General features: G+C 32.5%; 1 protein-coding gene across 1 annotated transcript; it reads left to right on the forward strand.

The window, feature by feature from the left end:
- Window positions 1-11,672: 11,672 nt before the first annotated feature.
- Window positions 11,673-13,760, forward strand: LOC106474119 (shematrin-like protein 1). The gene is made up of 2 exons (XM_013934813.1): window positions 11,673-11,687; window positions 13,458-13,760. Exons 1-2 carry the CDS (start codon window positions 11,673-11,675, stop codon window positions 13,758-13,760), a joined length of 318 nt encoding a protein of 105 aa, XP_013790267.1.
- Window positions 13,761-14,747: the final 987 nt, after the last annotated feature.

Consider the following 14,747-nt stretch of genomic DNA (forward strand, 5'->3'; position numbering starts at 1 on the left):
TTCTTGATCAATCAGCACCAAACTTAACACAGTGATATAGGATGACATGATGAAGGTCATGAGGGGGGGGGGGGGTTGACTCCTCGTCTAATTTCGGAAAAAGAACCAAATCAGTACAACTTTACACAGTGATACAGGATGACATGAGGATGGTTGAACCCCCCATTTAATTTCATATTGGTCCCCCAGTGGCACAGCGGTATGTCTGCGGACTTACAACGCTAGAAACCGGGTTTCGATACCCGTGATGGGCTAAGCACAGATAGTCCATTGTGTAGCTTTGTGCTTAATTCCAAATAAACAATAAACAATTTCATATTGATAGAATTCTTGAAAGCAGTGTGTCTTTCTTTTCAGTATTGGTACCTTTATGTATTTTTATTGCACATTTAATGTTTATTATGTTAAGAAAAAATAATAGAAGCACAACTTCCTACCTTTTGTTACAAATGAGTTTTTATTTCACCCATCCAATGTCCGCTACTCCATCTAGTGACTTATAATTTCGATACACCAAAATTCATATTCAGTAGATTATGTTTAATCCTTGTCTCACCAGCCTTATCAAAAACCATCTCAATATTTTAAGTGTCAATTTCAAATGTGAAAATGCATTAATAGAATGACGTTTTCAACCTTACTGTACAGTATATATATATATATAATTTCATTATATAAGCTCTATTTTTTTCATGCTAGACATTTTTTAAAATAAAATGAAACTGGAAACAATATTGAATATTACACAACTTTACATATGTGACAGTTAAATTACTCTATTATAGTTGCATATTTATTAATTTTATCTTCGACTTTAACCTTATTCAACATATTATAGGTTTGTTTGTTTTAAACAGAGTCACATTGAAATATCTGCTGTCATACCCCAGGAAATCGAACACCAGATGTTATAGTTGCAAGTCCGTAGGCTTACTGCTGTTCTACCAGGGAGGGTGGCGTTTCATAGGTCTATTTTATTTTAATTTGACAGAAGATTAATATGAATTACCACTGGAGTATGCACTTACAATGTAATTCGTTGCTACACGTTATGTCTAGTTCCACTTCATGACCGTTGTACTTCACTAATAGAATTAAACATTTTTTTTTATTTGTGTTTGGAACGAGATTCCAAACTTATGATATATAATACATGCATATATATATATATATATAAACTAGTGACGTTACCCTGAGAATTTAATTTTATCTTTAAATTTTACAGCTCAAAGTAAGATCTTATCAAAAATCACCTCACCAAACACAACTAGGTACTAGATAATTTATTACAAATTTGTAAATATTTGTTTATAACTGTGTTATTGTCCACATAATCAGTGTTCGGTGTTTAACACCAATATTATTATGCAGTGACAATAGAGTAAAATTAACAGCGTACAAATAAAAAATAAAGTTTGTCCTATTTTTACTGTTCTTAATACAAAACTCGGTGTAGCATGATATGTTTCCTTATGCAACCTTAGTGATCAGATAACAATAAAAATATTTCAATAAAAAGCAATACTTCTAAATCTTAGGACGGTACATTACTTTTTTCATATTACGTTCAAACTAAAAATAAACCTAGAATATAAGTCATTGTCCTTATATTCGATATGCTATCAGACCACACAGTTTCCGCCTCACTAATCATAAAACACAGTTTAGTTCCAGTTGTGAAGCTAAACTAGTATCGATACTAGATAGTTGTGTTTCCTGGAAGCTTAGGGCGTGAGCTTAGAGCATGTTTGTGAGACCATGTCTTTCATTTATCTGCCATATGGTTTTAACCATTTGATATAAAACAATTAACGTTTGTAGGTGTTAAAATTAACTCCATATTGAATAATTATTATGTCTGCATAAATTTTCTTGGAAACAGAATAACAATACCAGTTTTAGGAGAGTACGGATGTGACGCGCCTAATAACGTTCTAAAGGCGACATACAATTTACATCTTGTAAAGAATGGTTACGTTGATAATAAATACATTTTCTCCTACACCTTATTATGAATGTTATACGGTTCGTTTTTTCCCCTCATGCACCGCCCCATATTCCTTTGAGTAACACAATTGATGATAGTTTCAGGAAAATAACTAATAACAATAGCAAATGTATTAAACACTAAAATAATGTTAGAAGAACGAAAATAATGAATAGTAATTGCATTTAAATATAAAACATGGAAAATTATATGTCATATATGAATCTAAGTTTCAAATGGACAGCAACTGCCTGTTGTAGAAATCTACAAATGTAGAGGACGACGTTTCGAAAGGCGGAATACTTTCGAAACGTCGTCCTCTACATTTGTATGTTTCTACAACAGGCAGTTGCTGTCCATTTGAAACCTAGATTCATTATGAATACTTTGCCTAAACAACCTCTCAAAGATTATATGTCATATATATGTATAGCTAAAATGTTATATTTTTGACAATACGCTAAGGAAAACGGTTATATTAAGACAACGTTGTCAAGAAAAAGGGCTAAATTACTCAACACTCCTTGATAAAGAATCACTCAAGAGTGATAACTTAAAACTGTCAGAAAAGTTGTAAGATGAAAGAGATATGTTAATATTTTAGTCATAACATTATCCAGCATATACCTATTAATCTTCAATAGTTTTTTATTATTTCAAATAATAAAATTAGTTTATTACCAATAAGGGAGTTGCGGTAGGGACTAATATTTTTTTTTTTTTTGTAATTAAAGTCCTAAATAATTCTTCCACGACCGAGTAAAGTTTAATTCGTTCCTGGGAAGTAATTGAATTCCAATATATTCCCTTGTTTCAGCAAATTGCGTTTCCTTAAAACTCATTTGTCCAAATCTATATATCTAAATGTAATTTTGAAAGGACGACTATCACGATAATAGTAAGTAAAAAGTGTTTTCCTAGCCTAGCAAGAGCTTCTTACTTATAAAGGAAGTTCAAGATATATTTGTTTGTTTTGGAATTAAGCACAAAGTTACACAATACCGCTGTACCACTGGGGGGGGGGGGGCCCCATACGAGCCCCTTGTTTTGTAAAAAAAGCAAAACAGATCACAGAAATAATGATGGCTAAATAATATTGAAATATTTTTACAAAGTAAAACTAACGTTAACAGTATCAATTATGTAGAACACATTGAAGACAAAAACATTCTTATATTTCTAATCAACTGTTACACCCAAATTTATTTTGAGATGCAATTACAAAAACAAAACAAGTATACCAAAAAAGTCAATTTAACCATCAATTTTTATATTTACAAGTACTGTTTGTGTTATAACATAAAAGGGCATAGTAGCTTACTAGCGTTGGGTTTAATGACATTTGATCTGTAAATATAAACGGTTAGCAGCTTCTGTCGGATCTTCGTAATTTTGGCTTACAGGAAATTCCATTCAGTTGTTCACGATGATCAATGTAAAAACGTATTACTCATTCATAGGTAAGTTTGTATATGTGTTTATAATTCGATCGAATACTTTATTACTCATGAAACACTAACAGCTCATATGAAACATTTATATTAATAAAAATGATTCAAAATTTTGGAACACTTTTGAAAAACAGACATCTTAAGGTTGTTTTAATATCGATGTGAATTAAAAACCGTTAACATTACCTCTTCTGGCAGCAAGATAGTGGTTGCTATGAGCCTCATTCCTCATTAGAATGAAGCTTTGACAAATAAAAGCAACATATTAATGAAAGTCACGAATGTTCATGGCGAGTAAAACCTAACCTAATACATTAATAACGGTAGATAATAATTATCAGTCTCTTTCTATCAAAACCAGGTCCCATGTTGAGCAATACTAAAACCTAACCCAATAAACAACAAAGCAAATACACTGTTATAATTAGAAGTATGTAACACCATAAAACAAAAAAAAATTACAATAATCAGAATGTCATGACTCGTTAGCCAGGTACCCACGCTGTTGCCCACCGGGTTTCAAGACATGTGGTGAGCACAGCACAGACAGCCCATTGTGAAGCTTTCTGCTTAACAATAAAACAAACAAACTCGCGCTGTTGTCAATATTTTCGTGCATAATCTCAGTAATATCTCGCGAGATTAGCTGAGCTTAATAAAATTAACTTAGTCCCAAATTCATAAACTAAGCTAACAATGCACAATAATTCTTATAATAAAACAATGTTTATAATAAATAAATGGAAAATAATAAATCTATTATTTATATTAATCATTTTAACCGATACGGTTAATTAAACTCATGTTAAAAGAATAACTAAAAATAACTTACTCACTAGATACATAATGCCTGTATCAAATGTCAATACTGTATTGAAAGTATTTGTTAATGGACATTTTTTTTTATTTCGCTTAATACTAATGACTAAAAACTCACACAACAAGCATAATAATGTATAAATTTCATCATAATGATTTTTTATTATATAAAGTATTGATGTTATAGCCTTAACGGAAACAGGTATAATATTTTTTGTATGTAAAGACATTTAACACATGGATTAATATTTCGAACACTTAAATTCCTTATAGTTTCATAGTTAAGAAGCATAAAGTTAATAATTATTTATAACAAAACATAAGCTACGATTAGTTCTACCAATAAATTAGTATACAGTTCCTTTAGTTTGTTATAATGTTACTCTGATAATGATTTTTAACGGAATAAAGTTATACTCTGATAACAAAAATTAACATTATTGTTTTTTTATTTTAAAAAATCCAAATACTTATTAGTGAGTATATTGAATTTTCACTAATACTTTTATATAAGGCAGGGAGTTAGTTTCGAGTTTTCTTATTTAAGTTTCTAACAGCTTTCTGAAAGTGCTTATGTTACGTCAATTCAGGATACTTCCTACAACTTCTATTTAATTACTTTAAATCTTCCTATAGTTTTTGGACATTGAAATAAGAGCTAGTAACCCACACTTAACAGTGATCACATGGTTCTGAAACACTGTAAGCAAAAGGTACTTTCAATCCACATCTAACAGTCATCACATAACTCTGAACCTCTCTGAGTAACTGCTGCTTAAGGTTACATTGATCGTATATTGCAGGTCACATGGGAGAACGCAATAGGGACCTTATGGTGAATCCTATTAAAGGTTACATTGATCGTATATCGCAGGGTTACAGGAGAGAACAAAGTAGGGGTCCCACGATTGATCCTATCAAAGGTTCTTTTTATCTATAACACTAACTGAGAAGACAGTATTTCTACTGATATAAAGGGAAAGAAAGATTAAGATATATATATATATATACATATCTTCTGTTAATCTACTTACCAAGTAAGCTATAACGTTACTAAACATTAACTTCCTTCCTTTAAGCTCTTCCGATTGATTAGTTTTGCCTTATTCACTCGTGCTCATATAGTGATCTTTCTAATATATATTCGCGTATTATTTACATCATACCATTTACTTACATGTCTGAGCTTTTTGTCATTGATTTACCTCCTTTCTTTTTTTGAAAACCTAATCATTCAGTTTGTTTTGTAAGTCTGTCGATAAGCAATATATTTGTGTTTAGTATTTTAAACAGCTTGTCTGATGAATAATTTACCAAAATAAAGTAATAACATTAATGCTACATATTCTTAAAATCCTATGTAAATATATATATTCACTGTAGAGAGTAAAAGATAACTCAAAACATCATACGTATAACAATATAGGAAGCTGGTTACATTATATTAAAACAATTTTGGAGCATCATCATGTTATTACAGTCCGTGTTGACATATCCGATCATGCTCTACCTGACAACCTTACGTCTTAACAATGGCTCTGCTCCGTATTTTCCATTGGAAAAGACTCCGTCATAATGTTCACATGTCCAAACCACACCACTCCTTCCTAGCGGTTTTCATAATCCATCTACTATACGAGGATGACAGATTTCAAGCGCTCATTTCGACAGTCTGATCGCACAGAAATCCATAAGTACTTAATCCGGCAACTTGACCAGTATGTCTTAGTATGGATTAGCATGAATACTCATTTCATTTTCCAGCTGCTTGAGGCATGCTATGATTGAACAGGAGGTATGACTGGATACCTTATCTTCGTAAACCCATAACCTGTTGGTCTCGTTTCCGTATAAATCTGATATTTGTGTGTGTCTTACTAAGGGCTTAGAACATTGGTCTGCTAGTAGACAGAGTTTCCCTTGACCTTTATATCCGCTCTTCTGATCCATAACTTGCCACTAGCGAAGTGATCAGTCGTGATCACGAATCCCTTCAAAAATGATTTACTACATACCATGCATAACTTTTGGAAATTGTTTTTACTTATTGATATTAGAAAGTGACACTAAACTTGTTACGGTTATCAAGGTACGTATACGTTTTGTCGAATGTCACTGCATACCGCCATTTTTCCTCGGCTAGGTACCGTTCATATAATTTTATAAGGCTGGTTTTCCTTTTCTGGGTATGTCGTGGAAGCAATTTCTGTAGACATAACTTGCGTTGCACTTCCAAACGGAGATGCTTCTTGATTATGCTGCATACTGTTATCTGGGGCAAGTGAGTATGCGAATGGCTTTTGCCATTGATCTTTGTGTTAGTAGATTATCACCTTTTATAACACCCCACACTTTGCTTGCCACGGCTTGGGCACGACTTGTTGTAGGTCTTTTTTTCTAGATGGTCCTGGGGTCTCACGTTGATACATATTCCTTTGTTACTAAATACAAAGGATATCCTCGTCTTAGAAATTCTAAGTCTCCGACCTGAACACATCTTTATGATCTGAGTGTATGAACATTTTGCGTCGGAAAGAGCTGTTACATACGATTCCCAAAAGTGATTTATTTTAAGTGGTATCACGCTACCTATGAATTGAAAAACAATATCAAAATACTCTTATGATATTTTCCGTTCCATCGCAACTTTAAATCAGCTGTTGTTGACACGTTTTATGCTGATTTTAATATTCAAAATGTAAGCTCTCAACTCTGTAGTTGTAACGCTATGTCCTCTTTGATCTACACGTTATGTAATACTTAATGTTGTAGTTCGTCCAACAACTGTTTTATACTGTCTGTAGTATGAAACGCTGTCATTTTTCCAGATTAAAGTGAACTGTGCGGTCACTGAAACGTCGAAATGCTTTTTCCAATGTTTTGCTACTTGTTGGTGTTGGGTATAAATTCTTCCACTAATAACAACTAATGCGCACCTGTGAAAAATAAATAAAAATAAATACGATCAACTTAGCTATATGTATACTATAACATGTTAGTTATGTCGTACGATTTATTTCTTGACTAGCTGTATTCCTGTTATCACTGCATACATCTAAACGTCAGTTGTAGTTTTGCAATCTCCCCATATTTATATGTTCATTATTTTGATATTATGGTTTTCAAACATAGAACTATGACTATATACTGTTGTAAGAAAGTAAAATAACGATTTATGTTAACTTGCCTTCATTTACTTTCTAGCTCTGTTTGATATTATGTAATATTGAACATATAGTATAATTACAGGCAGCGTTCGCGGTTATATTTTTGCTAGTGTCGCCAACCAGGAATGATAAAATAAAAAACAAGACGGAAATTCGTGTCAATAATGCCTTTTGAAAACTGTCATACACGACATTAGAACCCGCCTGTTTATTTTGCATTACGTGCAACTTGGAGGTGCATGACCCAATGGTTAGCGTGTTGAAACATGTATATAAGAATACATAATTCGCGTCCCGTTACCTCACAAATATATTTAAACATTCAAATTCCACTTTTCGGTTCTTATTGTTGTTTTCTTAGTACAAAGCTACACAATGGGCTAACTACACTCTGTCCTCTGTAAGTCTGTAAACTCACCACTGACCTACCAGAGGACCCCACTATTCGGTCTGACAAAAGTAACCCAAGTCACTCTAGTTTAAAAGCTCAAAACTTGAGATGACTAGTGCAGATAATGAGTAGTTTGCGAAAATATCCATATCAAACAAGCTATGTCAAATTATTTGTAAAAATGGGTTTAATTAATATGCCTTGTGAATTAAGTAATTTACAGGAAATTTTTAACATTTTGGTTTTATTATTTACTAGCAATATTATATGCAATTTTTACAGAAAGTTTATTAATATCTGAACTTTTCATGCTTAATAATTCGTGCGTTAGGTGGAGCCACATTGAAGGTTTCACAAATCATAATTTCTTCACTTAAGTTTTACTGCATTGTTCGCGATAATTTAATCTATTGATTTAAAAAATATACTGTAACTTCCTCAAGAAGTAAGTAACGTTAGGTTCGATAATATCTTAATTAACCCTTCTGTAACCGAGCTAGAAGGTGGAGTAAAGAGATTTCTTAACCCGTATTTTTGTGAAATCTTACACAATGTCACTAAACTAACAAGAAATGTTCAAAAATATATTCAAAAGTGCTGCTGGAGCTTGCAATTGATATGAATAAAAAATAAAGCATGATTGGGAACAAGGAGCTTGTAAAATGAAGAAAAAATATTTTTAGTGCCTTTTTTCTTCAGCTTTCATGTTCAAAAGACTGTTAGCTATACCCAGATCGTTTGTTTAGCATGAAAAGGCACAGAATCTTAGGTATCATCTAATTCTAGCATACTTGTTTTCTAACATCGAATACTTGTTTAAATGCTTTTCTCTCTGACTTGGAGTCATCAAAATAAGTTGTAGTTATTGTTTTATTAATGAGATGCGGATAAAATCAGTGTAAGTAAATTGTTATTTAGCTTTATGTTGTGAGAAGTGTAGGTGGATCAACTACATCTTGTACTACGGACAGAATCGTTAAACATTAACAAGGCAGTTTGGAACCAAAGGTTTTCACCAAAAAAAAAAAAAGGAGGAAGAAATGCACGTGAAAATTTTCAAAAATCAGTATTTAGTAGTTTGATTGTAATAGTTTAGACAGTTTGTTTGTTTGGGTTTCGAAACCCAGTCTTTAGAGTTAGAAGCCGCTACTAACTGCCGAGTCACTGGGGGCTAATCAGATTTAAATAAGTTTAAACCCCAGAAAAATAAATGAAAAATATCGATTTAACCTTTTCAGGTTCCTCTGAATGATTAAATATTAGATAAATATCATAAGAAGATCGAAACATCACCCATTTTCAAAGTTCTCATAAAGAAACCGAAGGCTTTAAAGTGTTCTTATTATGAACTAACGTCTAACGTATAGGAGATTTTTTGCGTATATGAAAATTTTTTGTTCGTAATATCATATTTCTTATCCTATTCAAAATTTCACCAGAGGTTGAAAAATCGAAACCTAAACTAATCAGTATATACATAGAAGATATGATAATGGTAAAGCATTTGTAAGAGTATGTTTGTTTGTAGTTAAGCACAAAGCTACACAATGGGCTATCTGTGCTCTGCCCACCTCGGGTATCGAAACCCGGTTTCTAGTGTTGTAAGTCTGCAGTTTAGACAGATGACATACAGACAGACAATAAAATACAAATTTTTAAGCCATTTCGTAACAGGCTGTTTAGTCCTTAGCGGCTGAACTGGGTAACGTGGTTACCCTACTGTTTTATCAAGGATTATGAATTACATCGATAACCAATTGCCAATTTAACTTAGCTTTCTCTTATTGAATTTGTATCGATAATTATATAAAATTATTAAAATATATGGTATTTATGTAATTGTCTTATGAGATTCACATAAAAAATCTAGTTTATTATAAATCTATCTTTGAAACAACGATGATATACTTGTTTAACACATGGGAAAGATATAGGGGCCTCTGGAAGCCCCCCCTCCCCCCAGTGGCACAGCGGAATGTCTGCGGACTTATAACGCTAAAATCCGGGTTTCGATACTCGTGGTTGGCAAAGCACAGACAGCTCATCGTGTTGCTTTGTGCTTAAATTCAAACAAACAAACAATAAAGTCTCTGGGAGTGATATAGGGGTCAGATCCGAATGCAAGTCCATTATATCACTCCCTGAAAACTCCTAAGGGCTCAGGCCATGTTTGACTACAATCAGTCAAGCGGTTCGCCATTTATAAAATTCCCAATTTTACTAAAAATATAATTTTAATAAGTTTGTAATATTATTTTCATCGAATCTAGTGCTAATGTGTTAAAAATTCAACATTAATTTCTGCACCTTTCTTTACAGTTTCATGCTAAACAAACGATCTGGGTATAGCTAACAGTCTTTTGAACATTAATTTCTGCACCTTTCTTTACAGTTTCATGCTAAACAAACGATCTGGGTATAGCTAACAGTCTTTTGAACATGAAAGCTGAAGAAAAAAGGCACTAAAAAATATTTTTCGAGAAGATGAAATTCAGTATTTAAAAATCATAAAGTCCAAGTTTTCTCTCAAAATTATCAAAGATGTAAGATTGAGTATTAAATACCTCGTCTATACATATCGAAAGTGAAACAATGGTTGGGTGTAGAAACATTGAGCGGTTCTCAACGGAACTTATAATCTTGCGAAAAATGTTTTTTAAAAAGACACAAAATGTAAGACACAAGAGATGTTTGTTTCACTACTTAGGTGCAAAGCTAAACAAAGGGCTACTTTCGAGTAGTAATCCTTAATTAAGTGTTAACTAATAAACTAGAGGGAAGACCGCTAGTCAACGGCATTCACCGCCAATTCATGGAATACTTTTACCTGACGAATAGTGGAATTTGACCGCCACTCTTATAACACACTTGTGCCATCTATGTGCAGAGCGCGTTTTTGAAAAAACGGGCCACATACTGTACCTTGAAACCCGGCCATGAAAAGTGATAGAAAATTGTTCCCAAGAAATGTTTACTCTTGTAATTCAGCGCCCTCTATACTACAAGATTGGAAATAGGCAGAATATAACAGCTGGACCATTTGGGTTAAAGAAATGTTTACTGAAACTTTTTTCTCATATATATTAATTATACGTACAACAATTAGTGCGCAAGTCAAGAAGATAGGTTATAAGGGTTTAGTTACGTAAAAATGAAAATTAGGAAATAAGTAAAAAAATACAATTTCAACCTCTGAAAAATATATTTCAGTTTTATGTTATTTGAGTAAATGAAACGTGGATACGTTTACCTGCAATAATTTAACTAATTGAAAAACGAAAGTAACAGTATTTACAGGAACAGTCATGTGTAGTTAGTGTTGCAACAAAAACAATCAGCTTAAGCCTACGTGACACAAAAATAATCCAAATATGTGGAGCAAAAGGAAGAAAGGTATCAGACAAGCTAACTAACTCACTTTCCAAATCTTTCAACCATGTCGGCTTGTCTTAATTTGTGTATTTTTTTATCCTTTATCATTAGAACAATGGCAAACTAATTATAAAAGGAGATCTTACCAGCTTTGAACTACCCGGTACGCACATGTCTATTTTGTATATTAATACATTGGCACCGCCATCTACTAGGCCTAATCCAAATTTAGTAACATCCGGTTTCTACCCACAATGTTCCGCATACAATTGTGCTTGACAAAAAGAAAAAAATACATATCATAGATTTAGTCTATCGGCCTAGAAATGAAGAAAAGCATAATATGAATGAAAGTGTGACATGGACAAAAATGGTTTAAATGAAAAGTTTATCTGAACAGGTCTTGACTAGGTATATATATAAAAGCTGCGAAAGTCCTGTACTGTCAACACGTGAAAGTGAATTTCTCTTTGAGCTTGAGAACAATGGCTAAACTTGCTGTAAGTATACAAAGATTTGTTTTGAGTTTCGGAATTTAAACGACTATTTTACAATAATTTTATTGTATTAAGACTAAAGTTTACACCTATTTACCTTTTCAAATATTTGATAAAATGAATTGCGCACAGAACTTGTGATCTTACCTCTTTTTAAAGTTTAATGTAACTAACAGGTAGAACTTTAAAGTGTAGCCTAGAGAAATGCTTAGTAATGGGTTTTTGAATCCAATATTTGAAATGGTGCTCGAGCTAATTATTTCATATATAACGAATTTTGATATATAAAACTATTCATATGCTATATAAACCCAAAGTGTCATTCATTAGCTTACCGCTGAACACTGAGGGTAAGTAAAAGCAGTAGTTTTACTAAAGTTTACATTTATAGAGTTTCTTTAGATAATCATGTGCACGAAGAAATAATTTAACTTACATATTTATTAATTATACTGAATAACGTTGTATATTTACGTATTCGTATTAAGGATCGTTTTTTTTTCACGATAATAATTTTAAAATCAAAAAGGCTTGGAGAGAATGCAAAGCAATTTAATAGCCATTATTGAGTTAGCGATTTCCATGAAGCAGAGCTTTGGACTGAAAAACAACAGCGATTTAATGTTCATATATATTCGCATGAACTCAATTACATATATTACAAAACTTTTACAAACAATACAAAATACTTATGTTTAATTAATTAAGTTTGTTCAACTTATAGCGCATTAGAAAATTCTCTTCTTTTTTTTAAGATTTAAATAGATCAAATGAAATTTGCATTATTTGATATTGTAATTATAATTTGTCATAAATGTTGGGCTGAAAAAAAAAACGATGTCAGTAGCTCTATGTCCCCCGCTGGAATAGCACTAATTCTCCGGATTTACAACGCTAAAATCAGGGATTCGATTCCCCTCAGTGGACACAGCAGATAGCCCCATATGGCTTTGCTATAAAAAAACATACAGTACATCTATATCTTGCACTATAAACTATAACAAGCGAAGCAAAAACTTTTTTTACTATCAATTCTTATACTAAAATATACAGATTAGTATATTTAATCTGAGAGGCCTGGCCTGATGGTTAGAGCATTCGAATTACAATCTGCGGGTTCATTACCGAAAATGCTCGCCCTTTCAGCCTGGGGGCGTTATAACAAAATGGTATATCTCATTGGTAAAAAGTGGCCCAAGAGTTGATGATGGATGGTGTTGACTACCTGCATTTTCTCTAGTCTATCAGTTCTAAATTAGAAACGCTAACGCATATAACTCTCCAGCAGCTTTGCGCGAAATTGAACAAACACAGATTTTTAACCTGAATGGCACTTTATGCGATACATAAGTTAAACGGTTATGTCAACAGCATCCGCGCTTATGCAACTACTTTTAACCTAATAATAAGATTGTCTGTCACAGTTATATCACGGTTTGAACCTTGGAGTCTCCAATCTGTAAGACTTGACATGATAACCATTAAGCCAATCCTGGCCCTGGTGTTACAAATTTGCTCGCACTATATTGTTGTTCCATAAACAAGTCACTTTACCCCAATTTTTTAGTCTATCCATTTATATAATAGGTATCAGTGGGTAAATAGGTTTAACCTACGAAGGACTGACATCTCGTCCATGGGATATTTGTTACCATTATCATCCACTTGATACTGTCTCGGGAAGGGATGGGTTTAATGCATTATAAATATGACTGTATAATAAACATTATTTATACTTTCTGATATGTTTATGTTGATGCTTTGATTTCCTAGCTATTCCTTCTTTGCGTGACTCTTGCTGTTGTCCAGCTATTTGCTGGTGATATAGATGTTATCCACCACCAAACTTACCATGGTCTTGATGGTGTGAGTGCCCGATACTATCGACTCTATCACCCTTATTCTGGACATGGGGGCTATGGCCACCCTGGATATGGATACGGTGGGGGCTACGGCCACCCTGGATATGGATACGGTGGAGGCTACGGCCACCCTGGATATGGATACGGTGGTGGCTACGGTTATCCAGTGTATGATGGTTATGGGCATGGTGGTTATGGATATGGATACCATTAGACTGATGAATACGACTAAATAACGTACGTAACGCGTTCTTATTGTTTTTATTATGCGTTAACATATGTGTTTTCTTTAGTCGATATATAATCTATATTTTGTTTTCTTAACTTATTAATATTTTGTTTTAAAATCGATTTTAAAAACATTTATCAAGTTCTAAGAAACGAATAATTTATTAATGTACAGAAAAGTACACATATATTATTTGTTTTAATAACATTAAACATTACTAAAGAGATATTTTTGTTATTTACGATTTTTCCCTGAAAAAAATTTTCATAATATCTCATATCACAAGTTGACGAAATTGAAAAACATCATTGAAATAAATAAATGGCAAAGTTTTTAGAGCGCCATCTATCACCTAACAAGGACAAATTACTACAAAAGAAGAATATTGACCGTCCAGTTTCAACAAGTGGATGAGAGTGATATTAAACAATATTTACTAAAGAAAATCTTTAAATAAAACATTTGATTTTGTTTGCTAAATGAAAAATATTTATAGAGACAATAGGCTAAACTTCCTGTGTTTTTTTGTTTGTTTCAGTGTTTAACCACAAAGTGGGTTGAAGCTGTTGTTGGAGATAAATATGGACTTAAGAATTTGTGGAAAACCTTTCTAAAACAAACTGTAGAATGATTCCATCAGTGTAATTTATTATTTATTGTGTTGTTCTATTGATATGTATATGATATTTTTCATGCAACTAATAAAATGTCAAAGTCATCGAGCATTAAAGTTGTTATTTAGCCCTATAGGAAAGTAAAAAAAATCAAATTAACTATCCGGTTATTCTTACGATAATTAATTTTTAATTATTTATTCACACTCACACATAGAGGCACACATATATGTATATAGTTACATAAATCATTTAAATGGTCATACAATCTATTATTCCTACGTTTTTCGAACAGTGTTGATTATTACTAGTTTGAGACTTTCAAAAAAACGCTTAAAATTTATATAAAAGCTACTGA

Source organism: Limulus polyphemus, unplaced genomic scaffold (assembly GCF_000517525.1).
Source record: "Limulus polyphemus unplaced genomic scaffold, Limulus_polyphemus-2.1.2 Scaffold136, whole genome shotgun sequence".
Classification (NCBI taxonomy): Eukaryota; Metazoa; Arthropoda; class Merostomata; order Xiphosura; family Limulidae; genus Limulus; species Limulus polyphemus.